Below are 24,475 nucleotides of genomic sequence, written 5' to 3' on the forward strand. Positions count from 1 at the left end.
AGTGCATCCAGTCCCCGCGCTGCTGTGGCGGGGACCCGATGCGACACAAGGCAACAGGCAATGCATTACAATACAGATGTATTGTAATGCATTGCAGAGGGGATCAGACCCCCAAAAGTGAATGTCATAAATAAAGTAAAAAAAGTAAAAAAAAAAAAGTGTTAATAAAATTAATCAAGTAAAAAAGAAAAAAAAACCGCCCCTTTCCCCTTATTTTATAATAAAAAACCCCAGAAAAAAAAACATATTAGGTATCGCCGCGTCCGTAATGACCGGCTCTATAAATATATCACATGATCCACCCTGTCGGATAAACACCATAAAAAATAAAAACAGTGTAAAAAAAAAAAAAGCAATTTGTCACCTTACATCACAAAAAGTGCAACGCCAAGCGATCAAAAAGGCGTATGCCCCCCCAAAATGGTATCAATAAAACAGTCACCTCATCCCGCAAAAAATGAACCCCTACCTAAGACAATCGCCCAAAAAATAAAAAAAAATATAGCTCTCAGAACATGGAGATACATATTAGGCATCGCCACGTCCGTAACAAAACAGCTCTATAAAAATATTACATGACCTAACTACTCAGATGAAGACCGTAAAAAAATAAAGAAAAAAAACGGTGTAAAAAATAAATAAATAGCAATTTGTCACATTACATCACAAAAATTACAATAGCAAGTGATCAAGGGGGCTTGTTTTTTTTACTTATTTTTACCACTGTCAGGAAGTACAATATGTGACGAGAAAACAATCTCAGAATGGCCTGTATAAGTAAAAGCGTTTTAAAGTTATCACCACATAACGTGACACATGTCCGATTTGCAAAAAATGGCCTGGGCAGGAAGGTGAAAACAGGCCCGGGGTTGAAGGGGTTAATAAAGTGTTTGTTTTGCATATTCTGTGTCCGTCTTATTTCTGGGAACGCTTACGTTCAGTGCTTCTCCTAACCCCTGAACAGGACACCTTGCATGTGGATTGAGAGCATCTACCAGCCCATTCCAAGATCACATGGGTCTGACGTCAAGACTATTTTGGCATGGATTCTGACAGGGGATCATGTGAGACCTGGTTGTGATGTCCAGTATCCGTAGTTTTAGGTGCTGCACAGCATATGCTGTGAAGATACGAGATGTGCAGCACCTGAAACTACGGATACTGGAAGCCTGTGCTAGCACTTCTCCTGCGGTGCTGCTATCAGTGTGTGAAGAGTGGGAGAAGAGGGTTGCATTGACAATCCAACACAATGGGCAGCACATTGAACACATTTTATAAGTGGTCAGAAACTTTTTTTTTACATACAAATGTCCATAAATATGTGAACATTTTAAAAATCAAGTGGAGGACTATTGCTGAGGAGGATGGCGGGATTCGCCCGACATCCAAAGCTTAGTAAAGCAGATGTACAAAGCATCCCATTTAACCCAAGTTCTCTATACGCGGCGGGGGCAAAGGCCCGAGTCCGGACGGCCACCCAGCAGCGAGCGCGACTCGCGCACGCCCCCTTCCCCCAGACACGGGCAAGCACGATCGGCAGGGTCAACACTCACGTGTATCATAAAAGGCAAGCTTACAGCGAGCCTTAATCACAAGCATTTGATAAATCAGAGAACAGAAAGGGGGTTCCAGCAGTCTTTTATCCCCGTGGTAAAGAACCCACTCACATATTTTACTGCCTCATCCCCATGTGGTTGAATTGAATATCAGTGCCATAATTCGCCGTACCTCGCATATATTCACATTGATATCTCATGTGGTAGGAACTCGAGTCGAGTATCCCTCGGCAGTCTCCGGCAGTTGAAGAGAATGTAGGCAAGGAACAGAACCAGAAACCCACTCTATCTCAAAAAAGAGACACTTAGTAGCGCACCCACCACGTGTGTCACATCACTGCCCGCAATCGAACCTCATGTCTGACGGGAGGAGCCGTACCCCGAGTCGCGCCCGGACGCCCCCAGGCCCCAATGCCCCGCCCATATACCACTCGATATTCTGAGTACATAAGAGTTCCAACCTTTGTTTAATGCCGGTAGGTCCCCCCATCCTCCAACATTCCTAGAAATCCTTGTATGCTCGATTGTACCTTCACATTCTTCACCGATACAATACATATAGAACAAACAAACCGGACAAATGGAATTTTTTCCCCAGCTCACCCCACCAACCCACCCCCCCACCTTGCAGGAAATAAAAAAAAAAAAAAAAAAAAAAAGTGGTCAGAAACTTGTAAATAACTCATGAAAGAATGAAGTTACGTTAAAACCAAGCACAGCATTGTTTTTCTTGTGAAATTCCCAATAAGTTTGATGTGTCACATGACCCTCTTCCTATTGAAAAAGCAAAAGTTGGATTCAAAATGGCCGACTTCAAAATGTCCGCCATGGTCACCACCCATCTTGAAAAGTTTCCCCCCCTCACATATACTAATGTGCCACAAACAGGAAGTTAATATCACCAACCATTCCCATTTTTTTAAGGTGTATCCATATAAATGGCCCACCCTGTATATCTCCGTACAGTATTATTTCAAAGTTTTGAATAAAGCAACTTAGGGTGAAGCATCTGAAACTCGATTCGCTCAACACTAGTTGCAAGGCCTGGCAGGGGAAGTACAGGAAAAGGGAAAACTATATACCCCGATAACCCCCTCTAATAAAGCACTACACATTTTACCTCTCTGCCTTTCAGCAGCCATAACTTTTATTTTTTTTCATTGGCAGAAGCTTTGTGGTTTATAAGGGGCATTTTCTTTATGACCATAAACAACAAGCAAGAAAGATGGCAGAATTATAATATAGAAACATCCTTGGGGTTACAGTGCAGACATAGCCGAACGAGCCGCAGTCCTTACTGATCATCGGCCAACTCCAATTAGTGTATTCAGGGGGCTCATCTACAGGGCTCCAGGTTGTCACACTTCACAGTGACGGAGGAGTTGGAGATCCGAGCGCCGTACCATCCTTTCCAGAACTGCATGTCTTTTCCTTTGTGAGTAAAGTTCACATATCGGACACCGGGTCCGTAGTGGCGGAATTCATGAGAGACCTGAGGAAGCGGCACAAATCAAAAAATCAGTTATACACGGAGGAGGACCCAATGACTGGTCCGCGGGAGGGAAAAGGGGTTGTTCTGATGGTGCCACCTTTAAAGTGGATCTGTACAGCTACAGGTCCGTACTGCTAGAAACCAAAATAACACAAAAACTAACTACTACGAGCCCAGAAAGAATAAAGTGGACGCATTTTACGAGTCTGGTGCACTCATAAGCAGAGCAGACTCCTTTGCTTCTCAGAAATGACGGCCTGTATTAACCCTTAGGATACCGGAGATTTTTTTCAGTTTTAATTTTGTACTCTCTATCTTCCATGAGCCATAACTTTTTTATTTTTCTATTTATATATCCATATAAGGGTTAATAGTTTTTTTTGTGTGGGACAAGTTGTACTTTCTAATGCCACCATTTAATATGGCATAGAAGGTAGTGGGAAGCAAGAGAAAAATTCCAAATGGGGTGGAATTGGAAAAAAAAACAACGCAATTCCTCCACGGTTTTACAGGTTTTGTTCCTACGGCGTTCCCTTTGCAGATGTACTGACCTGTGATCTTCATTCCCTGGGTTAGTACGATTACAACGATATCACATATGTATAGGTTGTTTGTGTCTAAATAGTGTAAAAATAAATAAAAAGTTTGAAAAAATAAATAATATTAAAAAAAAATTCACATCACCATATACTGACCCTCATAACTTTTTTATAGTTATGTCTACTGAGCGCTGTGGGGGCTCATTTTTTGTGGGACAATCTGTAGTTTTTAATCAATACCATTTTGGAGTGTGTGAGACTATCACATTTTTTTGGGTAGGAGAAACTATTAAAAAAAATGGCGAATCGGCCATTTTGACCCTTTTTTTCGTTACGCCATTCGCTGTATTGGAAAAATATTTTTACATTTTCATAGCACAGGCGTTTTTAGACGCGGTGATGCCCATGATGTTTATATTTTTCGTTATTTATGTATTTTTTTTTTTATTCAACGAAAAAGGAGGGGGATTTAACCCCTTAAGGACCAGGCTCATTTTCACCTTAAGGACCAGGCCATTTTTTGCAAATCTGACCAGTGTCACTTTAAGTGCTGATAACTTTAAAATGCTTTTACTTATACAGGCCATTCTGAGATTGTTTTTTCGTCACATATTGTACTTCATGACACTGGTAAAATAAAGTCAAAATTTTTTATTTTTTTGCATAATAAAATACCAAATTTACCAAAAATTTGGAAAAATTAGCAAATTTCAAAGTTTCAGTTTCTCTACTTCTGTAATACATAGTAATACCCCCAAAAATTGTGATGACTTAACATTCCCCATATGTCTACTTCATGTTTGAATTATTTTGGGAATGATATTTTATTTTTTGGGGATGTTACAAGGCTTAGAAATTTAGAAGCAAATCTTGAAATTTTTCAGAAATTTACAAAAACCCAATTTTTAGGGACCACTACAGCTCTGAAGTCACTTTGCGAGGCTTACATAATAGAAACCGCCCAAAAATGACCCCATTCTATAAACTACACCCCTCAAGGTATTCAAAACTGATTTTACAAACTCCGTTAACCCTTTAGGTGTTGCACAAGAGTTATTGGCAAATGGGGATGAAATTTGAGAATTTCATTTTTTTGCCTAATTTTCCATTTTAACCCATTTTTTCCACTAACAAAGCAAGGGTTAACAGCCAAACAAGACTGTATCTTTATTGCCCTGACTCTGCCATTTACAGAAACACCCAATATGTGGCCGTAAACTACTGTACGGCCACACAGCGGGGCGTAGAGTGAAAGGTGCGCCGTATGGTTTTTGGAAGCCAGATTTTGCTGGACAGTTTTTTTGACACCATGTCCCATTTGAAGCCCCCTGATGCACCCCTAGAGTAGAAACTCCATAAAAGTGACCCCATCTAAGAAACTACACCCCTCAAGGTATTCAAAACTGATTTTACAAACTTTGTTAACCCTTTAGGTGTTGCACAAGATTTAATGGAAAATAGAGATACAATTTCAAAATTTCACTTTTTTGGCAGATTTTCCATTTTAATATTTTTTTTCCAGTTACAAAGCAAGGGTTAACAGCCAAACAAAACTCATTATTTATGGCCCTGATTCTGTAGTTTACAGAAACACCCCATATGTGGTCGTAAACCACTGTACGGGCACACGGCAGGGCGCAGAAGGAAAGGAATGCCATACGGTTTTTGGAAGGCAGATTTTGCTGGACTGGTTTTTTGACACCATGTCCCATTTGAAGCCTCCTGATGCACCCCTAGAGTAGAAACTCCAAAAAAGTGACCCCATTTTAGAAAGTACGGAATAGGGTGGCAGTATTGTTGGTACTAGTTCAGGGTAGATATGATTTTTGGTTGCTCTATATTACACTTTTTGTGCGGCAAGGTAACAAGAAATAGCTTTTTTGGCACGTTTTTTTTTTTGTTATTTACAACATTCATCTGACAGGTTAGATCATGTGGTAATGTTATAGAGCAGGTTGTCACGGACGCAGCGATACCCAATATGTATACAATTTTTTTTTATTTATGTAAGTTTTATACAATAACTTCATTTTTAAAACCAAAAAATTGTTTAGTGTCTCCATAGTTTTTTCAGTTTTTGGGCGATTATCTTGAGTAGGGTCTAATTTTTTGCGGGATGAGGTGACAGTTTGATTGGCACTATTTTGGGGTGCATATGACTTTGTCATCGCTTGCTATTATACTTTTTGTGACGTAAAATGGCAAAAAATAGCTTTTTTTACACCGTTTTTTTTTTTTTTTTTACGGTGGTCACCTGAGGGGTTAGGTCATGTGATATTTATATAGAGCCGGTCGATACGGACGCGGCAATACCTAATATGTATACTTTATTTTTATTTATGTAGGTTTTACACAATGATTTTATTTTTGAAACAAAAAAAATGATGTTTTAGTGTTTCCATAGTCTAAGAGCCATAGTTTTTTCAGTTTTTGGGCGATTATCTTGAGTAGGGTCTCATTTTTTGCGGGATGAGATGACGGTTTGATTGGTACTATTTTGGCGTACATGCGACTTTTTTGATCACTTTTATTACCTTTTTTGGGAAGTAAGGTGGGCAAAATTTCAATTTTCTCATAGTTTTTATTTTTTTATTTTTATGGCGTTCACTGTGCGGGGAAAGTAACATGGCCGTTTTATAGATCAGGTCGTTACGGACGCGGCGATACCTAATATGTGTAGTTTATTTTATTTTTTAAATTTTTATTCAGTGATAAATGTTTTTTTTTTTTATCTTAACTTTTTTCACTTATTCTTTTTATTTTTTGACCCAGACCCACTTGGTTCTTGAAGATCCAGTGGGTCTGATGTCTGTAAAATACAGTACAGAAACTATATAGGTTTCTGTACTGTATTTTACTTACACTGAACAGATCTATGCTTTCAGCACAGATCTGTTCAGCACCATGGACAGCAGGACGCCTGAGCAGGCGTCCTGTTGCCATGGGAACCTTCCCCGTCTGCTCAGTTATGGTCAGAACTTCGCAGACGGGGAAGGGTGAGGACGGGGCTTCGGAGGGCTCTCTGGAGGCTCTCTCCCTCTCCATCGGGGGGCTGCAAAGGCACAGCAGCCCCCCGATCGGAGAGGGAGGGAGCTCCCTCTTACTGTTTAACCCTTTCCATACAGCGGTCCATACGGACCGCTGTATGGAAAGGGTTAAACGGCTGACATCGCATCAACGATGTCAGCCGTTTATACCAGGGTGCCAGCAATGTGCTGGCACCCTGGTATACCCACTGTACACCAACGATTACGCAATAGGAGGCGGGCGGGGGATCGCGATCCCGCCTGCCGCACCGCCCGCCTCCCGCAACGCCCCCACCGCCTGCGACACCCCCCCTGCACCACCCGCCGCCATCAAATCATGCAGGGGTGCAGGGGGGGGTGTACTATATTGATTTTAGGCACTCTAAAGTTTCTGATCCCCGCGGTCAGGGACCGCGGGGATCAGAAACTGCAAAAAGCGCAGCAAACCGCAGGTCTGAATTGACCTGCGGTTTTCTGCGATCGTCGATGCGGGGGGGTCAAATGACCCCCCCCTGCATTGTTACAGGATGCCGGCTGAATGATTTCAGCCGGCATCCCGTTCCGATTAACCCCCGCGGCGCCGGCATCGCTATTTAAAGCCATGACGTACCGGTACGTCATGTGTCCTTAAGGGGTTAAATTTTTATGTTTATTTTTTTAATATAATTTTTTACGTTTTTTAAAATTATTTTATGGTATTGTAGCTCACTTTCTTTGGCCGCAGAGGATGGCGGTAACGCTTCCGGGTTTTTAAGCTTTTAGATGCCTTGATCACGGCATCTAAAGGCTTTAATGACCGCGATTGGCATTATTGCCGGTCGCGGTCATTAGCCGCGGATCTCTGCTCTTTGAAACAGTGGAGACCCCCTGGCCATGGCGCCTGCTGCAAGCGCGAGCGGGCGCCACGTTTCCCCATTGAAAGAGTTAAAATTCACAGCTGCATTCACAATTCTGCTGACTTCAGAGCTGGAATTCTCTCAGCACTTCCTGCTGCTTCAGAGCCTGCACTTAGTTTGTTTGGGTGTTCCTTACATTGGGTATTCTGACGCAGGAGAAATGTACAACAAGTTTTGCTATATGTGAGGGAACTGTATCGTACCTGGTTATAACATGCGTCGTTCCACTGGGGGATGGGATCGGGGTCCATAGTGAACTCCCGGAGTACAGTTTGCTGATCGGCAGCCAAGAGCTGAACTTTTATACTATAGACACAGCTGCAGTCTTCTCGTCCGGCGTACCTGCAAGAAACGATTCCAACCTCATGAGTTCCAATTTTTTCAATGTTCTCCAAGGTTGAATGTATACAGCTTTAGGCTTCATCCACATTTTAGGTCCCGTATTACGACCACAAGTACCAGCCTGATCCATATTGTGATGCCGTTGGCTCAGGTTCTTAGACCTGCAGTTGGGTCTCAAAAACGGATTGCGAGGAATCCCTATGATAATACAGAAAGCAGGTGTAATAACTGACCAGTCAGATATGCAGATGGGAGGCTGGTGGACGTCCAGGAGATGCTCCCATAGTCCTTCCCGTACAAGGTCTATGATCTGGCCCTTCTTACACCAACTGTAGGGAGAGGTACAGGGTTAGCGAGGTAAGTTACAGAACTGAGAGCAGAAGGCCGGCTGGTTACTCACCCGAATGAGCTGACGAAGCAGATCTGGCTGTCGGCACCTTCTAAAACAGAGTTACTTTTCTCCACCCTCCAACCATCCCCTCCATGTTTTACGCTCCAGTGATTAAGCTGTTCTGAAGGAAATAAGAAAATCAGACTGATACAACATGCTTCGCCTGTGAACAGAGCGTGTACTGAGCATGCACGACCACCACTCCATTCACTGTTGTGGACAGATAGTCGAGCACTGTACTCAGCAGTAAACGGAACTGTAGTCACCCCTCTGCACTACACTCACAGGTGAAATCGGGTTTTCTTATTTGGTGGGATGCCCAGCGGTGGGACCCCCTTCTCCTGTGCATAGGCAATACCATAAGCCCTTCAAAAGGGTTTGTCCAATTAAAGAGAATTGTGGATAGAGAATGAGAAACGGGGGGCGTGCTTCCTTTCTGAATGGAGCAAAAGGCATGAATGTGTCTACTGTACAAGCGCTCGGCTAATTCTGGCAGCCCCATAACGCTTCATGGAGAGGCCGCTCACATGCGTGACCGCCTCTCCATTCGACCGGAGGGGCACGGGCCCCTGTTCTCGTGATCGGAGGTGGGACCCAGCGGTCAGACCCGTGGGATCAGACACTTATCCCATATCCTGTGGACAGGGGAAAAGTTGTCTAATTTGGACAACCCCTTTAAATAAAAAATCCGACTGGTTACTAGGGACCATTCTAAAGGCTGTGGTAGTTAAGCAGTGTTGCCCTGTAACCAGCCTGTCAGACAAGACCCAAATGATCGGCTTAAAGCAGGACTGGCAACCCAGAGGTGTCAAGGGTGCAAGGACAAGGATACTGATATGTATAAAACCAATGTATTCAAGGTACTGCTGTGTCCCAATGATCTAACACCGCCGTCATCTTCAAATGTACGTCTGTGGTCCATGAAACCTGGTTCATGTGAAGAGTGCATGACCCACCATGTCCAAGTAGACCTGAACTCCCTGATGCTGCGAGTTCCTGTCCGACTGTGGGTCTACTGAAACAGTAGATTGGTGGTCGGGCTTGAACTTACCTCCTCATAGAACACTATGATCAGGGATCTTGGGTTAATTGAGCTGGAGTCAATAGGGGAAAAGCAGCTATCACATGGAGGGGTGCACACGCCTGCCTGAAACAACTTTGGGCCTATATTTTCCATCCTGAGAACTCACTCTCTCGGTCATTCTTGTTATTTATGAATATGGATCCATTCTATCAATAGTTGTTCATTAAAGGGGTTATTCGAGGCTGGAAATGCCCCCCCTAATCTACTTACCTGGCTCTACGGGCTGCTCCTGTTCCATGCACTGCCGCCTCCGCTTCTCCCCGTGCGTGGATGAAAATATCCGGCGCCGTGGGGGTGTCACTTATGATGCTAGGGAGGCTTGTCCCAGTCACCCCCTGCCATTGCTCCGCTCCGACACCGGATGTTTTCATCCGCGCATGGGGAGAAGCTGCTGCGGCAATGTGGGGACCAGGAGCGGCGCGGGGAGCCAGGTAAGTAGAATCAATGTTAGGGGCCTGAGCATATTGGGGGGGGGGGGGCATTTCCAGCCTTGGTTAACCCCTTTAAGCTGGATTTACACAGGTTGACTGAGCGGCCAATTAGTCGGGAAAGAAGCGTTCCTTCCCGACAGTCGGCTGCTCGTTCAATGAAGGAGACCACTGCATTTACATGCAGAGATGACCTCCATAGTATGAGGAGGAGGGATCACTATCGCGATCCCTCATCCTCATACAGAAACATTGGCCCCGAAGCCATGATCAGTGGTGCCTGCAGGAACGACAGGATCACCCAATGAACGAGCGTTTTGCTTGTGGATCCGGTTATTGGCGGCACATTTACATGGCCAGATTGTCAGGAGCGACCGTTCGCAGGAACAGTTGTTCCCAATAATCTGCCCGATTTTCGGCCCATGTAAATGCACCCTTACTTGTGGACTGGAACCGATTGTGTTCTGCAGATAATATATGTTTCTAGATTTTAATTTTTTTATATTTTCTGTTGTTTATTGCTCGTTTTTTTTAGTCACCATTATTACTTTAACATGTCTGAAACAATTCTTAAAGGCTATTCACAGCTTTGGGGGCAATTTTTTTTTTATGATTGCATTTTACTCATTTTGGGCTAAAAAAAAAAAATTCCCTTGGTCTTTATTAAAAATATTGAGCCGTTATGTCACGGTGTGAATGGTACTTTTCACTTTGTGCCTTATCTCTAAGTTACTAAAAGGTCATAAACACTTATTTAAGTCACATTCTTATCGGTAAGATAAACATTGAGCTATAATGAGTGTTTAGGAGGTCAGAGATCAGACATAATAAGCCGTCAGCTGAGCTGCCTGATGGAACAGAGTGAAAATTCAGAGCCTGTTACTAGAGAAACTCAAGGCTGCACAGAGACAGGGGTTCACAATGATTAATAAAGACCAACTGAAAAAAATATTTTTACCCCAAAATAAGTACAATGCAATAATAAATAAATAAAAATGCCCCTAAAGGTGAACATAGCCTTTAAGATCATCAGAATGGAGCAAGTGAGATGAATGCACGTGTTTCAGAGCCGCATTTAGCCTTTTATCAGGTCCATTACAATGCATTTATTCTTTTGACCTTATAGAGGGGGTCAATGCAACTTCCGAAATGCATAGGATGCTTCAGAAACTGTACCCGCCTCTCCCAGTCCATTCTGATGAAGTGATAGTAATACTGGAACGACCCGATCAAGGACTCGTACTAGCGCCCTTTTAGTAATTCACTATAGTTCAGCATTACGCCCTCACCTGTGCCACACGGATTTCGCAGCAGGTTCCGTGAAAATGGCTTCTTTAGATACATTTTCTGCCAGGGGAGGTCATGAGACATTTCTGCAACTAAAAGAGTCACTCTCCTATAGTCTAGTTCACACTTCATCCTCCATAGGGAGGGAGAGTCCACCAGACGTTTCCATCGCTGGCTCACAAGCCTACAGTGTGAGAGCAGGTCTTGTTCTGGCACAAAGCTGAAGATCAAGATGAGGATCTCATCTGGAAAAGGCTCCAGGTCCATAAAAAATTCTACACGACGCAGGAATGGTAAAGACTGCAGGGACGTTAGTATTTCCCGAGGCAGGGTGGATGGTCGATCCTGGGAACTCGCCTGCCCCATTTCACGACCTACAAGAGACAGAAAATGAATGTAAGCCAGGCCAATAATATGTGTGCATGTTCGGCGACAAATCACCACGCCTACCCCATAGTGTACGCGAGGTCCCCAGGCAGGCAATGACAACTGTTGGCCAAGACGCAAATGCACAATCGCACAGACAGAGTTTTGGTAAGTGCTGCCGAGTGTGGAGCTTCGCCGTCCATTGGGATTGTGAGGGTCATAGCTGCCGATTCTCCACTGGGCCGTAAATCCTATTGGAAAGTCATAAAACACTGCAATATACCAAACAGCCCTGTGCCTAAACGTAGTTAGCCCTACAAATAGTCCTCATTCACACTTGTGTGTTGTGGTCGAGTTCCTATATGGTCGCCACTGACTTCCCAGAGAGTCGCCCCAGCCACAAGGCTATCCCTGTGCTTTGAGTACCTGGGAGAAAAGAACATTACAAATGTTTGTCATTGTCACTGTGTACGTTGGCTCAGCGTATTGTGTGTAGGTGCAGAATACACAGAGGTTTTCCTTTTGCAGCAGGTATTCACACCCGATTATCATGGACGGCTTCCCGACACAGCATGTTCCATACACGCAGTATATACCGTAATACAGTCCCTCCCAGAAACTCAGTTTTTAGTGTGCGTCTAGGCAGGAATGCACAGAACCTACTGTCGGATAGCAGTGACTGCAATATGGTGCACAATATGGTTCAGTGTTGATTTTCTGTATTTTATAGGCCTATAACTATTCTGAATGCAAACATGCAGTGCATGCGGAAAGTCTTCCGACCCTTTCACATTTTGCTTCTTGAGCTGAAATTTTTAATTTTTTTTTAAAGTCACGTTTCTCCCCATCATTCTGCCCATAATTACAAAGTGAGAACAGAAGGTTAGAAATCTTTGCTAATTTATTGAAAAGGAAGAACTAACATCGTGCATTGACATAAGTATTCACACCCTTTAGTCAGGACGCAGTTGAAGCCCCTTTGGCAGCGTTTACAGCCTTTAAGCCACAAGTTTTGCATGTTGGATTTAGGGATTTTCTACCATTCTTCTCTGCAGATCCTCTCAAGATCTGTCAAGTTGGATGAAGACCATCAGTGGGCAGCCATTTTTCTGGTCTCTCCAGAGATTATCGATTGGGTTCAAGTCAAGGCTCTGTCTGGATCACTCAAGGACATTCACAGAGTCCAGCATTCAGCTTTCCCTCAACCCTGACCAGTCTCCCTGTCCCAGACACTGAAAAATACCCCATAACATGATGTTGCCACCACCATGCTTCACTGTAGGGATGGTATTGGGCAGGTGATGAGTAGTGTCTGGTTTCCTCTAAACATAACGCTTAAAGTTCAGACCAAAACGTTCAAATCTTGGTTTCATCAGACCAGAGAATCTTGTTTCTCACAGTCCGAGAGTCCTTTAGGTGCTTTCATGCATCTTTTACGGAGGAGAGACTTTTTTTTTTTGGGCCACTATGCCATAAAGGCCAGATTGGTGGAAGCTGCAGTGATGGTTGACCTTCTGGAAGTTTTTAGCATCTGCATACAGGATCTCTGTAGCTCAGCCAGAGTGACCATTGGGTTCATGGTCACCTCTCATACCAAGGCCCTACTCCCCCAATTACTTAGTTTGGATGGGCGACTAGCTCTAGGAAGGGATCTGTTTGTTCCAACCTTCTTCCATTTAAGAATCATGGAGGCCACTAAACTCTTGGGAGCTTTCAGTGTAGTAGAAATCTTTTGGTACTCCTCTACAGATCTTTGCCTCCACTCAATCCTGTCTCACTTTGTTGCCGTAAGCTGCCATGGAATATATATCTACATCACCATTGATGCTGGAGGACACTCTTACTCCAGTGCTCTTCTCTATGAGATGTTTTCCAAGACGTCGGGGCAACTCCTGAACAAAACTGAAACCACAATATGCCAGCCACAAGTACTCCCGTAATAAGATGACCCCTTGACAAGACGCCGGCCACAGGAGACCCCTTGACAAGACGCCGGCCACAGGAGACCCCTTGACAAGACGCCGGCCACAGGAGACCCATTTGACAAGATGCCCCCCATATGTGCCCCCCTGACAAGATGCCGGCCACAGGAGACCCCTTGACAAGACGCCGGCCACAGGAGACCCATTTGACAAGATGCCCCCCATATGTGCCCCCCTGACAAGATGCCGGCCACAGGAGACCCATGACAAGATGCCGACCATAGATGCATCCCTGACAAAATGTCATCCACAAGTGGCCCATGACACAATTCCGCCCACAGGTGTTTTACATCAAAAAGCTGGCCACAGGAGACTCATGACAAGATGCCAGCCACATGTCCCCCATGACACAATGCTTGCCTCAAGTGCCCCCTGACAAGATGCCGCCCACATGTGCCCCCCTGACACAATGCTTGCCACAAGTGCCCCCCTGACACAATGCATACCACAGGTGGCCCATGACAAGATGCTGGCCCCATGTGCCCCATGACAAGATGCAAGCCACAGATGCTCTTATGACAAGAGGCCAATTACAGATGCCTTTATGACAAGATGTCATCCATAGGTGGCGCATGAGAAGATGCCGGCCACAGGTGCACTATGACAACATGCTTGTCACAAGTGTTCCCATAACAAGATGCCACCCACAGGTAACCCATGACAAGATGTCAGCCACAAATGCCTTGTGACAAGAAGCTGGCCAAGATACCCCGATAAGTTACCCATCAGCATCCTCATCTCTCTTGTATCGGCTGGGACCTTCCGGTTCCAAAGTCCTGAATTCTGAATGTTGCTTTTTAGGTCTCTTGCATCTGATGTGGTGACTGGATGGTGGCTGACCTTCTGCTTGAGATATCTCAAGATCCAGAAGTACAAAATGTTCCCTGTTTAATTATAGAAATTTCATTATCTTTGCTCCAAAGACTGAAGGAATGCAATCCTCTAGTTATACTTGGAAAGTCCACCTAAAGCAGGCATGCTCAACCTGCGGCCCTCCAACTGTTGCAAAACTACAACTCCCATCATTCCCGGACAGCCTACAGCTATCAGCAGGGCATGGTGGGAGTTGTCGTTTTACAACAGCTGGAGGGCCGCAGGTTGAGCATCCCTGACCTAAAGGATCAGCATGCTCCATATGTCTACCTTACCTGGGAACTTGAAGTTCTGGCCTCCCAGTATCTCCAGAAGGTCAGCTGATCGCTTTCTGGGTGGACTACTGGACTGCAGGCTCTCGGATGGTGGTAGGACCTTGTTGAGCGTCTGGACTAGTTTACTTATAGGGCAGTGAGCTAGACAGGGAAAGGTGGTGGTGACAGCAGGTGACATGGGGGTGGGGGTGAATCACGTGTACAGTGACACGAAAAGGTAAACCTCCAGATCATTTCATGGACCGGACATGTGTATAGTAAATATAGGTGCCTCTCAATGAATAGGAAAAGATTGTAAGCTCTTGTGAGCAGGGCCCTCCTTCCTCTTGTTCTAATGATTGACTTGTCTGTTGCTCTGTTATTTATGACTGTTTGTACTTTAACCCCTGAATTGTTGAGCCCTGCGGAATATGTTGGCGCTATAGAAATAAAGATTTTTTTTAATAGAATATTACCGAAAAGTTGTTTAAACTCATATTCTATAGATTCATTACACGCAGACTGATTGATTTCAAGTGTTTAGTCCTTTTATGTTAATGGTTGTGTCTTACAGCTAATGAAAATCCAAGAGTCAGTATCTAAGCAAATTAGAATATTATATAAGACCAGTTAAAAAAATTATTTTTAATACAGAAATGTGGTTGGCAACTTATCATGGGCTTCCCGTGGCCGGCATCTTGTGATAGGGGGCGCACGTGGCCGGGATCGTGATGGGGCACACATGGCCGGGATCTTGTGATGGGGGGCGCACGTGGCCGGGATCTTGTGATTGGGGGGGGCGCACGTGGCCAGGATCTTGTGATTGGGGGGGGGCGCACGTGGCCAGGATCTTGTGATTGGGGGGGGGCCGCACGTGGCCAGGATCTTGTGATGGGGGGAGCGCACGTGGCCAGGATCTTGTGATGGGATCACTTTATTATGGGAGTACGTGTGGCCAGCATCTTGTCAGGGGGGCACTTGTGGCCAGCATGTTGTCAGGGGCGCATCTTATTATGGGGGCACACGTGGCCGGCATCTTGTGATGGGATTACTTTATTATGGGAGTACGTGTGGCCGGCATACTGTGGTTTCACATCTGTATTGTGTTTTCAGTTTTGCTCAGGGAGTTACCGATACTGACTCAAATCTCCTGGTTTTGGCTTCAAAAACCAACCGTCTCAGAAAATCTGAACATGCGAACCCACCCTAAGGGTACTCGCACACGGTACACATTTATCTGCGTAAAATCAGCATAAAAACTGCACGAAAAATGTGATAAAACCGCACACAAATCGGCAGTATTTACTGCGGTTTTTGTGTGACGTTTGTGTGTATTTTTTGGTGCCGATTTTTTACCAACCCCGCTGGAGTCTATGGGGAAAGTGCATCACAAAGGACGGACACACAAAATATACAAAGTGCACGTGACATTTGCCAAATCTCATTTGCGCCGCTGGCACTGGATAATGCTGCAGGTGTTCTGCACAAAAATCTGCAAGGGAAACTGCGCAAAATATGCCCCGTGTGCACACAGTCCAGGGTCTCCTGCACACGACCGTAGGTGTCCCGCTGCCGTATTGCGGACCGCATATGCGGATCCGCAATACATGGGCACCGTTACGTGTGCATTCCGCATCACGGATGTGAACCCATTGACTTGAATGGGTCCGCAAATCCCGAGGTGCGGAACGGAAGCACTACGGATTGCTTCCGTGGGGTTCCGTTCCGCAAAAATATAGAACTTGCTCTATCTTTTTGCAGAACGAACGGATGCCGACCCATTCAAGCTGAATGGGTGTGGATCCATCCTGGCCGCTGCACGGAGGTTGCCCGTGCATTGGGGACCGCAAATTGCAGTCCCCAATGCACGGAATGAATACGTTCGTGTGCAGGAGACCTAAGGGTACGACCACGCGGTCAGGTTTCCGGATGCCAGAACTGCAAAAAAATCCAATCTTGCTCAATTTTCTTGTGATTCTAGGCAGTTTGCGACCCCCATTCATTTCTACAGCTGCGCTGCTCCTTGGTGTGTGTAAAAACCGTCCGGGTTTCATCCGTGAAGGATCCTTGTTCGGTCCGTGCGTCCGTATTTTGCCATCCGTGTGTCACTCATATTCCACGGACACTGCTCAGCAGAAAACGAATTCGCAGAGCATCTCCTACCGACAGTCCGAGAAGAACCACTGACCGAACGCCATGGTGTTTTTTCGCAGACTCGTAGACTTCAATGTCTTTGTTTGTCCGCCTCACGGACCACAGTGGTGCAGGTCTCCGGGATTTATCCACTGACCCCCTAGTCGCTGGAAAACCACCACACATTAAAATCAATGGGTAGGTGTGCTGTCCGTGGAAAATGAAGATGGCACACAACCGCGACTGACTGAAGTGTGAACGAGGCCTTAGCTTCTGCCGACAGGCTGCACGGTGTACACAGTGGGGGTCATTTATCACTGACCGGTCTATGATGATCCCCGTGCTGCCCCCAGCAGTCCCTGCACACTCTAAGGACGTGTTCACACCTGCATTAGGAGCCTCCGTTGTGAGAGCTGGCTCCCCTCAGACTCTCTTTGAGGGGACTTCTGCTCCCTGGTCTCCACCGACGTGAACTGGAGGCGCAGCCGAAACAACGGAAATACCGCGTCCCATTTACCGCGGAAGCGGCTCCTCGCGGTTACCATGGTAACAGGCGACACTGACACGTCACGTACCAGAAGCTCGGGGTCTCCCTCCGTCGCAGTCTCATCTACGAAGAAGAGCGGACGATTCCTGTGTAGACACTAGGGATGTCCGCTAGGGGGCGCAGCACTGCCTGACCTTTTACCTTGTCACGTGCTCGTGTGGTGACGTCGCCCCGCCCATCTACGTCAGGGAAATGCAATATCTGCCAGAGCGGCTCGTGACCCGTCCTGATGGGTGACGTCATAAATGACTGTATACTTTGGGACGGAATTCATTTTTATATGTCCTATTGGAATATGGCAGTCCTTAACCCCTTGCGTTCCAGCGCCGTACATGTATGGCGGAAGGAGGGCTTTTAAATATATGGTGAATGCTGCCTGAACGCTACACCGGCATGCTCAACCTGCGGCCCTCCAGCTGTTGCAAAACTACAACTCCCAGCGTTCTCGGACAGCCTACAGCTATCAACCTACAGCAGGGCATTGTGGGAGTTGTAGTTTTAAAACAGGTGGAGGGCCGCAGGTTGAGCATGCCATTAGCCACCTGAAGAACACATATTCTGACTTCCTAGGGGGGGGGCTAGAATAATAATAAAAAAAAAAGCTTGAAAATATATTTTTAAAAAATAAACGAGAAACATAAAGATCACGGGCATCCCAAAATACCCAAACTTTTAAAATATGAAAATATTTATCCCATGTGGAGAATAACATATAAAAAAAAGAAAAATGGCCGATTCATCATTTTTTCAGCACTTCACTTACCCAATTTTTTTTTTTATAAAATCTGATAAAGTCACACACACTCCAAAAGGGTATCAATAAAAACGATAGATCATCCCGGAAAAAATGAGCCTGCACTCAGCTTCGCAGACAAAAGTATAAAAAAGTTATTGGGGTCAGAATATGGTGATGAAAAGAAAAAAATACTTTTTTTTTTTAGTGTTAAAACTTAAGAAAAACTTTTAGGGTTGTAGCGGGTATCGAATTATCAATACTTTTGTACCAGTATCGATATGATACCGGGATTTGACATTTCCCGATACTAGGATGCGCAGCCTAGTATCAGAGAACATGGCGCGCGCTGATTTCAGCTGAGGGGTTAACTGCCACAGATCGCAGCGCTTTGTCATAGAGGTCGGGTGCCAGCTATGTGATTCTGCCGCCGTGCCGACACGGAGAATGGAAGTGCCTAGTAGTCACGTTATTCATATATTTCTAAGAGGTATAATAGAGGAGCATAAAGAAAATTGATCGAAAAGCATCATTACATTGCGACAGTCCCATAGAGAATGATTGGAGCAGCAGAGCTCATGTGCTCGACCTGCTGCTCCGTTCCTCCGGGCACACGGACCTCCGTTCTCATGATGGTTGGGGTCCCAACAGTCGGCCCTTCACCAATCAGATGCTTATCTCCTGGATAGGGGATACGTTGATCTCCTGGCACAGCCCTTTTAATGAGTCAGTAAAGGGGTTGTCCCACCCTCATGTATCCACAGAATAGCGGACTAGTCTTAGATCGTGGGGGTCCGACCGCTGGGATCCCACCAATTGCGAGAATGGGCCCCTGTGTGAACAGAGTGAAAGTCACTCCCTGCGCTAGGACTGCAGAAGAGAAGCTTCTCTGGCATCTATAGACAGGTCCTCACCCCGCTTTCCCAGGCTCCTGCTTGTGATATCTGCATAGCCATGCACTGGATACGTCACTTCACGTCTCAGCAGATTCTGGAGTCTGGGAAAGCTGGGTTACATCCTGTGTGGGAGCCTTCATGATGGCCGTAGTGGCTGTCACCCAGCTTTTCTAGGACAAGATAAAGACATGGCTGAATACATGCCTCCCAACTGTCCCAGCATCATACTGTGGGGGGATCACTGTGTGTGGGGGGCACTTATAGGAGCATCATACTGTGGGGGGACCTAAGGAGGTATCACTGTATGTGGGGGGCACTTATAGGGGCATCATACTGTGGGGGGATCACTGTGTGTGGTGGGCACTTATAGGAGCGTCATACTGTGTAGGGGGACCTAAGGAGGTATCACTGTGTGTGGTGGGCACTTATAGGGTCATCATACTGTGTGTGGGGGATCACTGTGTGTGGTGGGCACTTATAGGGGCATCATACTGTGTATGGGGGACCTAAGGAGGCTTCACTTTGTGTGGGGGGCACTTATAGGGGCGTCATACTGTGGGGGGATCACTGTGTGTGGTGGGCAGTTATAGGGGCATAATACTGTGTGTGTGTTTGTGGGGGGGGGGGGGGCGGTTAACCTAAGGAGGTATCACTCTGTGTGGGGGGCACTTATAGGGGCATAATACTGTGTGTGGGGGGGGGGGGACCTAAGGAGGTATCACTGTATGTGGGGGGCACTTATAGGAGCATCATACTGTGGGGGAAAACTGTGTGTGGGGGGCACTTATAGGGGCGTCATACTGTGGGGGTATCACTGTGTGTGGTGGGCAGTTATAGGGGCATAATACTGTGTGTGTGTGTGTGTGTGTGTGGGGGGGGGGGGGGGGTTAACCTAAGGAGGTATCACTCTGTGTGGGGGGCACTTATAGGGGCATAATACTGTGTGGGGGGGGGGGGGGACCTAAGGAGGTATCACTGTATGTGGGGGGCACTTATAGGGGCATCACTCCACACCACTTAAAGAGCTGTCATTACTGTCTGGGGGGGGGGGGCAGCATTACTGTATGGAGAGCACTAAAGGGCATAACTTTTGTAAGAAGGCACTAACTGGGGACCTTTTTCTGTGTTGTACACAAAGGGTGCATTTTCTGTGTAGGGGGCAGGATTAGCGACATTTGCTGCCGTGTGGTGTATATTGTTTATTTGTTCCTGGATATTGGGAATGGCTCTGCATGATGTGCGCACTGCCGGTTTCGTGCACCAGGGGGCAGTCGTGCTTCGCCGCGGACTCTTGTTGTTGTGAGCCGGCCCTTTTGTTTTGTTTCCGGCTTTTCCAGGACGCAATCTCCACAGAAGGTTCTACCCCAAGGACTTGTCAGGTAAGGGCCACCTCTCCTACCTACCTATAGGCTTTAGCGTCACAGACAGTTCTAATGATGGGCACTCACGGCCTCCAGAGAAATGATTGTATCACAGATCAGGGGTGACCAACCTTCAGCACTCCAGCTGCTGTGAAACTACAACTCCCAGCATGCACATTCGCTCATCTGTTCTCAGAATTCCCATTAGAAAAGATTGGAGCATGCTGGGATTTGTAGTGTCACAGCAGCTGAAGTGCTGAAGGATGCGGGTCGCCGCTTCAGATGACAAAGCCGACCTCTCATACTCTCACACTTGCGGCAGAGTGATCCGGCAATCTGCATGCAAACGGACAGCATTTGTAGACGGATCCGGATGTGGATCCGTCTCACAAATGCATTGCAAGAACGGATCCGTCTCTCCGGATGTCATCCGGAGAAACAGATCAGTTAGGCCTCTTTCACACTTGCGTTGTCCGGATCCGGCGTGTACTCCACTTGCCGGAATTACACGCCGGATCCGGAAAAACGCAAGTGTACTGAAAGCATTTGAAGACGGATCTGTCTTCAAAATGCGTTCAGTGTTACTATGGCAGCCAGGACGCTATTAAAGTCCTGGTTGCCATAGTAGTAGTGGGGAGCGGGGGAGCAGTATACTTACAGTCCGTGCGGCTCCCGGGGCGCTCCAGAATGACGTCAGAGCGCCCCATGCGCATGGATGACGTGCCATGCGATCACGTGATCCATGCGCGTGGGGCGTCCTGACGTCACTCTGGAGCGCCCCGGGAGCCGCACGGACGGTAAGTATACTGCCCCCCCGCTCCCCACTACACTTTACCATGGCTGCCAGGACTTTAGCTTCCCGGCAGACATGGTAACCATTGAGAAAAAGCTAAACGTCGGATCCGGCAATGCGCCGAAACGACGTTTAGCTTAAGGCCGGATCCGGATCAATGCCTTTCAATGGGCATTCATTCCGGATCCGGCCTTGCGGCAAGTCTTCAGGATTTTTGGCCGGAGCAAAAAGCGCAGCATGCTGCGGTATTTTCTCCGGCCAAAAAACGTTCCGTTCCGGAACTGAAGACATCCTGATGCATCCTGAACGGATTTCTCTCCATTCAGAATGCATGGGGATAATCCTGATCCGGATTCTTCCGGCATAGAGCCCCGACGACGGAACTCTATGCCGGAAGACAATAACGCAGGTGTGAAAGAGCCCTTATATATATTTTTTTACATTTTTACCGCTCTGCGCATGCGCAGACAGGAAGGACGGGTCTGGCATTGCGGTATTTTTAATACATTTCAATGTAAATTAATGCCGGAATTTTGGACGGAGATAATACCGCAGCATGCTACGGTATTTCCTCTGTACAAAACGCCGTTCAGTGACTGAACTGAAGACATCCTGATGCATCCTGGACGGATCGCTCTCCATTCAGAATGCATGGGGATATGCCTGATCAGTTCTTTTCTGGTATTGAGCCCCTAGGACGGAACTCTATGCCGGAAAAGAAAAACGCAAGTGTGAAAGTACCCTAAAGGGGTTGCCCCCTATCTTGTGTCTGAGTGGTCGGGGTCCGAGAACAGGGGGCCCCGTCTCTCTCACCCGAATGGAACGGCGGCCACGCTGTCTCCGGCTGTCGTACAGAGTTGAATGGAGTGGCAGCACACGTGTGTATAACCATTCTAATGGGGGAACACGGGGTCCCCCTTATCGGGCCATAAAGTAAGTAAAAAGTACTATTAATCCATATGCAATGAGCAGTAAAGGACCCAAGGACGGGCCCCCGCCACCCTCCCTCTCTCTCTTGATTGACAGGGCCAGGTGAGATGACTGTGCAGGAACATGGCCTGTCAATCAGGAAGGAGAGAGAGGAAGTCCAATTTCACTATGCAAAGGGATATCTCCCAGGGAAATAGAACCGTCTCACTAGCGCCATCTTGTGGAAGTGGCTCCCTATGAGTCAAAATCTGACTTTATAACAAGCCTTGGGACATGACAAGGAAAAATAGCCAAGCCAAATATCCATCTGTAGACAGCTGTTTTGGGGGTGCTTGCCCCTCATCAGTACGGAGCAGGATTCTGGCTGAGTGCGATGCCTTCGGTGCAGCTTAGGTAGTGTACTGGCTGTACTTAAAGGGGTTGTCTCATGTGAGACATTGGTGGCATATTGCTAGGATATACCACCAACGTCAGATTGATGCAGGTCCCACCTCCCCACCTATCTCCAGAAATGGTGCCCAAAAATGAAGGAGAGAGCACTGTTCAAGCGTGGCCTGCTCTATTCACATCTATGGGAGGGACTGCCGGAGATAGCCAAGTCAGTACTCAGCTATTTAGGGCAGTCCCATAGAAATGAATGGAGGGTGGCCACGCTTGCACAGTGTTCTCTCGTTAACTTGCGGGGGCCTGTTTTGAAGATAGGTGCAGGTCCCACCTCTGACTATCTGACATTGGTGTCATATCCTAGTGATATACCTACCTAAGCTGCATCGAAGAAATCGTCAGAATCCTGTTCCGTACCGATGAGGGGCAAGCACCCCACGGATGGATATCCGGCTTGGCTATTTTCACTTGTCAGTTTCCAAGACTTGTTAAAAAGTTGGATTTTGACTCATAGGGACCCACTTCCACAAGGTGGCGCTAGTGAGATGGTGCTCTTTCCTTGGGAGATACCTCTTTTCATATTGTTTTCCCATGAAGCATTGCCAATAGGTCTCCATACAGGGCTGGTCTCTTTAAGGAGAGCCTGCACCCTGCCGAATGATTCACTGACAGCCTGAGGAGTTTGTCCAGTCAGGAGGAACGAGGGTCCAGTCCCTCGTGCCAGAGATGGGGGGGCATCACAGCAAAATCTCATGTTGTCCTACACGATGTATTCCTATGATCTGCAGATATTGACCCACCTAGTGGAGGTACAGCGAGGCGCCGTGTCGGCACTGCATTTTGGTTTTCTATAATTCGGATTATGAGGTGTTTGTACGTTCTCTCATTGTAATGATATGTAACGTTGGTTGCAGGATGTGGACGTCTATTCTACCCCTGGTTGTGATCGTCGTGTCTGTGGGCAGTGCCAGCATTGGTTGGTACCAACCTGAGCAGGTGCATCTCTCATACACAGGTAAGCTTCAGCCACAAAGTGACATCCTTAGGGTACGGCACAAAGGACGGATTTTTATGGCGGTCCAATTCTCAGCTTAGTTCTCACTGTCCGGACCAATCTAGGCCATTTAACTCTTTACATGCTGCGGCTAATAGTGACCGCGGAATCTAAGCTGTACACAGAGGGAGCAAATGCCCTCTGTCTCCGATCAGCTCCCCACAAATGACAGCGTGGGATGTAGATGTCTCTGCACGGCAGTCTACTGAACCTACTGAAAGCCCTAGCCCTGCCTGCAGCATATCCTAGCAGGCCCCGCCTCTCTGGCGCAGCCTGCTGGTGACTGTCAGTATAGCACTGACAGTATAATTCTATTGTACTGCCTAAGGCTACTTTCACACTAGCGTTCGATCGGATCCGTTCTGAACGGATCCGATCATAATAATGCAGACGGAGACTCCGTTCAGTACGGATCCGTCTGCATTATTTTAGCATATAACAGCTAAGTGTGAAAATAGCCTCGTACGGATCCGTCCAGACTTTCAATGTAAAGTCAATGGGGGACGGATCCGCCTGAAGATTGAGCCATATTGTGGCATCTTCAAACGGATCCGTCCCCATTGACTTACATTGTAAGTCTGGACGGATCCGCACGCCTCCGCACGGCCAGGCGGACACCCGAACGCTGCAAGCAGCGTTCAGCTGTCCGCCTGTCCGTGCGGAGGCGAGCGGAGCGGAGGCTGAACGCCGCCAGACTGATGCAGTCTGAGCGGATCCGCTCCATTCAGACTGCATCAGGGCTGGACGGCTGCGTTCAGGTCCGCTCGTGAGCCCCTTCAAACGGAGCTCACGAGCGGACAGCCGAACGCTAGTGTGAAAGTAGCCTAAGATGTACAAGAGAATTATAGAAGCGATTGAAACATCGACTGTTAAAGTTCTCTTGTGGGACTGTTAAATGGTTAAAAAAACAAACAAACCTTTTATTAAGTAAAAACAAAATCCAAGTAAAAAAATACACTTTTTTTAAAGGGAACCTGTCACCAGGATTTTGCGCATAGAGCTGGGGACATGGGCTGCTAGATGGCCACTAGCACATCTGCAATACCCAGTCCCCATAGCTCTCTGCGCTTTTATTGTGTTAAAAAACAGTTTTGATCCATATGCAAATGACCTGATATGAGTCCTGTA

The 24,475-nt window shown here is 46.7% G+C and overlaps 2 protein-coding genes across 4 annotated transcripts in view; one reads left to right on the forward strand and one right to left on the reverse strand.

The window, feature by feature from the left end:
• Positions 1 to 2,670: 2,670 nt before the first annotated feature.
• On the reverse strand, positions 2,671 to 17,345 carry LOC122919366 (F-box only protein 27-like). Of its 3 annotated transcripts, none has more exons than XM_044268346.1 (6): positions 17,225 to 17,345; positions 11,044 to 11,415; positions 8,252 to 8,363; positions 8,085 to 8,180; positions 7,713 to 7,851; positions 2,671 to 3,048 (listed from the first exon to the last, which is right to left on the reverse strand). In XM_044268346.1, the coding sequence occupies exons 2-6, from the start codon at positions 11,405 to 11,407 to the stop codon at positions 2,893 to 2,895; spliced, it is 867 nt and encodes a 288-aa protein (XP_044124281.1). In that variant the 5' UTR covers positions 11,408 to 11,415; positions 17,225 to 17,345; the 3' UTR covers positions 2,671 to 2,892. The 3 variants fall into 3 exon arrangements, with proteins under 3 accessions (XP_044124281.1, XP_044124283.1, XP_044124282.1); XM_044268348.1 differs by lacking the exon at positions 17,225 to 17,345 and adding an exon at positions 17,036 to 17,171; XM_044268347.1 differs by lacking the exon at positions 17,225 to 17,345 and adding an exon at positions 11,492 to 13,454.
• Positions 17,346 to 20,068: 2,723 nt separating this feature from the next.
• The window catches only part of ACP7 (acid phosphatase 7, tartrate resistant (putative)), a 32,764-nt gene continuing 28,357 nt past the window's right edge, over positions 20,069 to 24,475 (forward strand). Inside the window, exons 1-2 of the mRNA XM_044306516.1 lie at positions 20,069 to 20,204; positions 23,208 to 23,308. Coding sequence (XP_044162451.1) covers positions 23,209 to 23,308 — 100 coding nt within the window. The 5' untranslated portion in view covers positions 20,069 to 20,204; position 23,208. The remainder of the gene's footprint in view (positions 20,205 to 23,207; positions 23,309 to 24,475) is intronic.

The sequence above is a fragment of the Bufo gargarizans genome, chromosome 9 (assembly GCF_014858855.1).
Source record: "Bufo gargarizans isolate SCDJY-AF-19 chromosome 9, ASM1485885v1, whole genome shotgun sequence".
Taxonomy (NCBI): domain Eukaryota; kingdom Metazoa; phylum Chordata; class Amphibia; order Anura; family Bufonidae; genus Bufo; species Bufo gargarizans.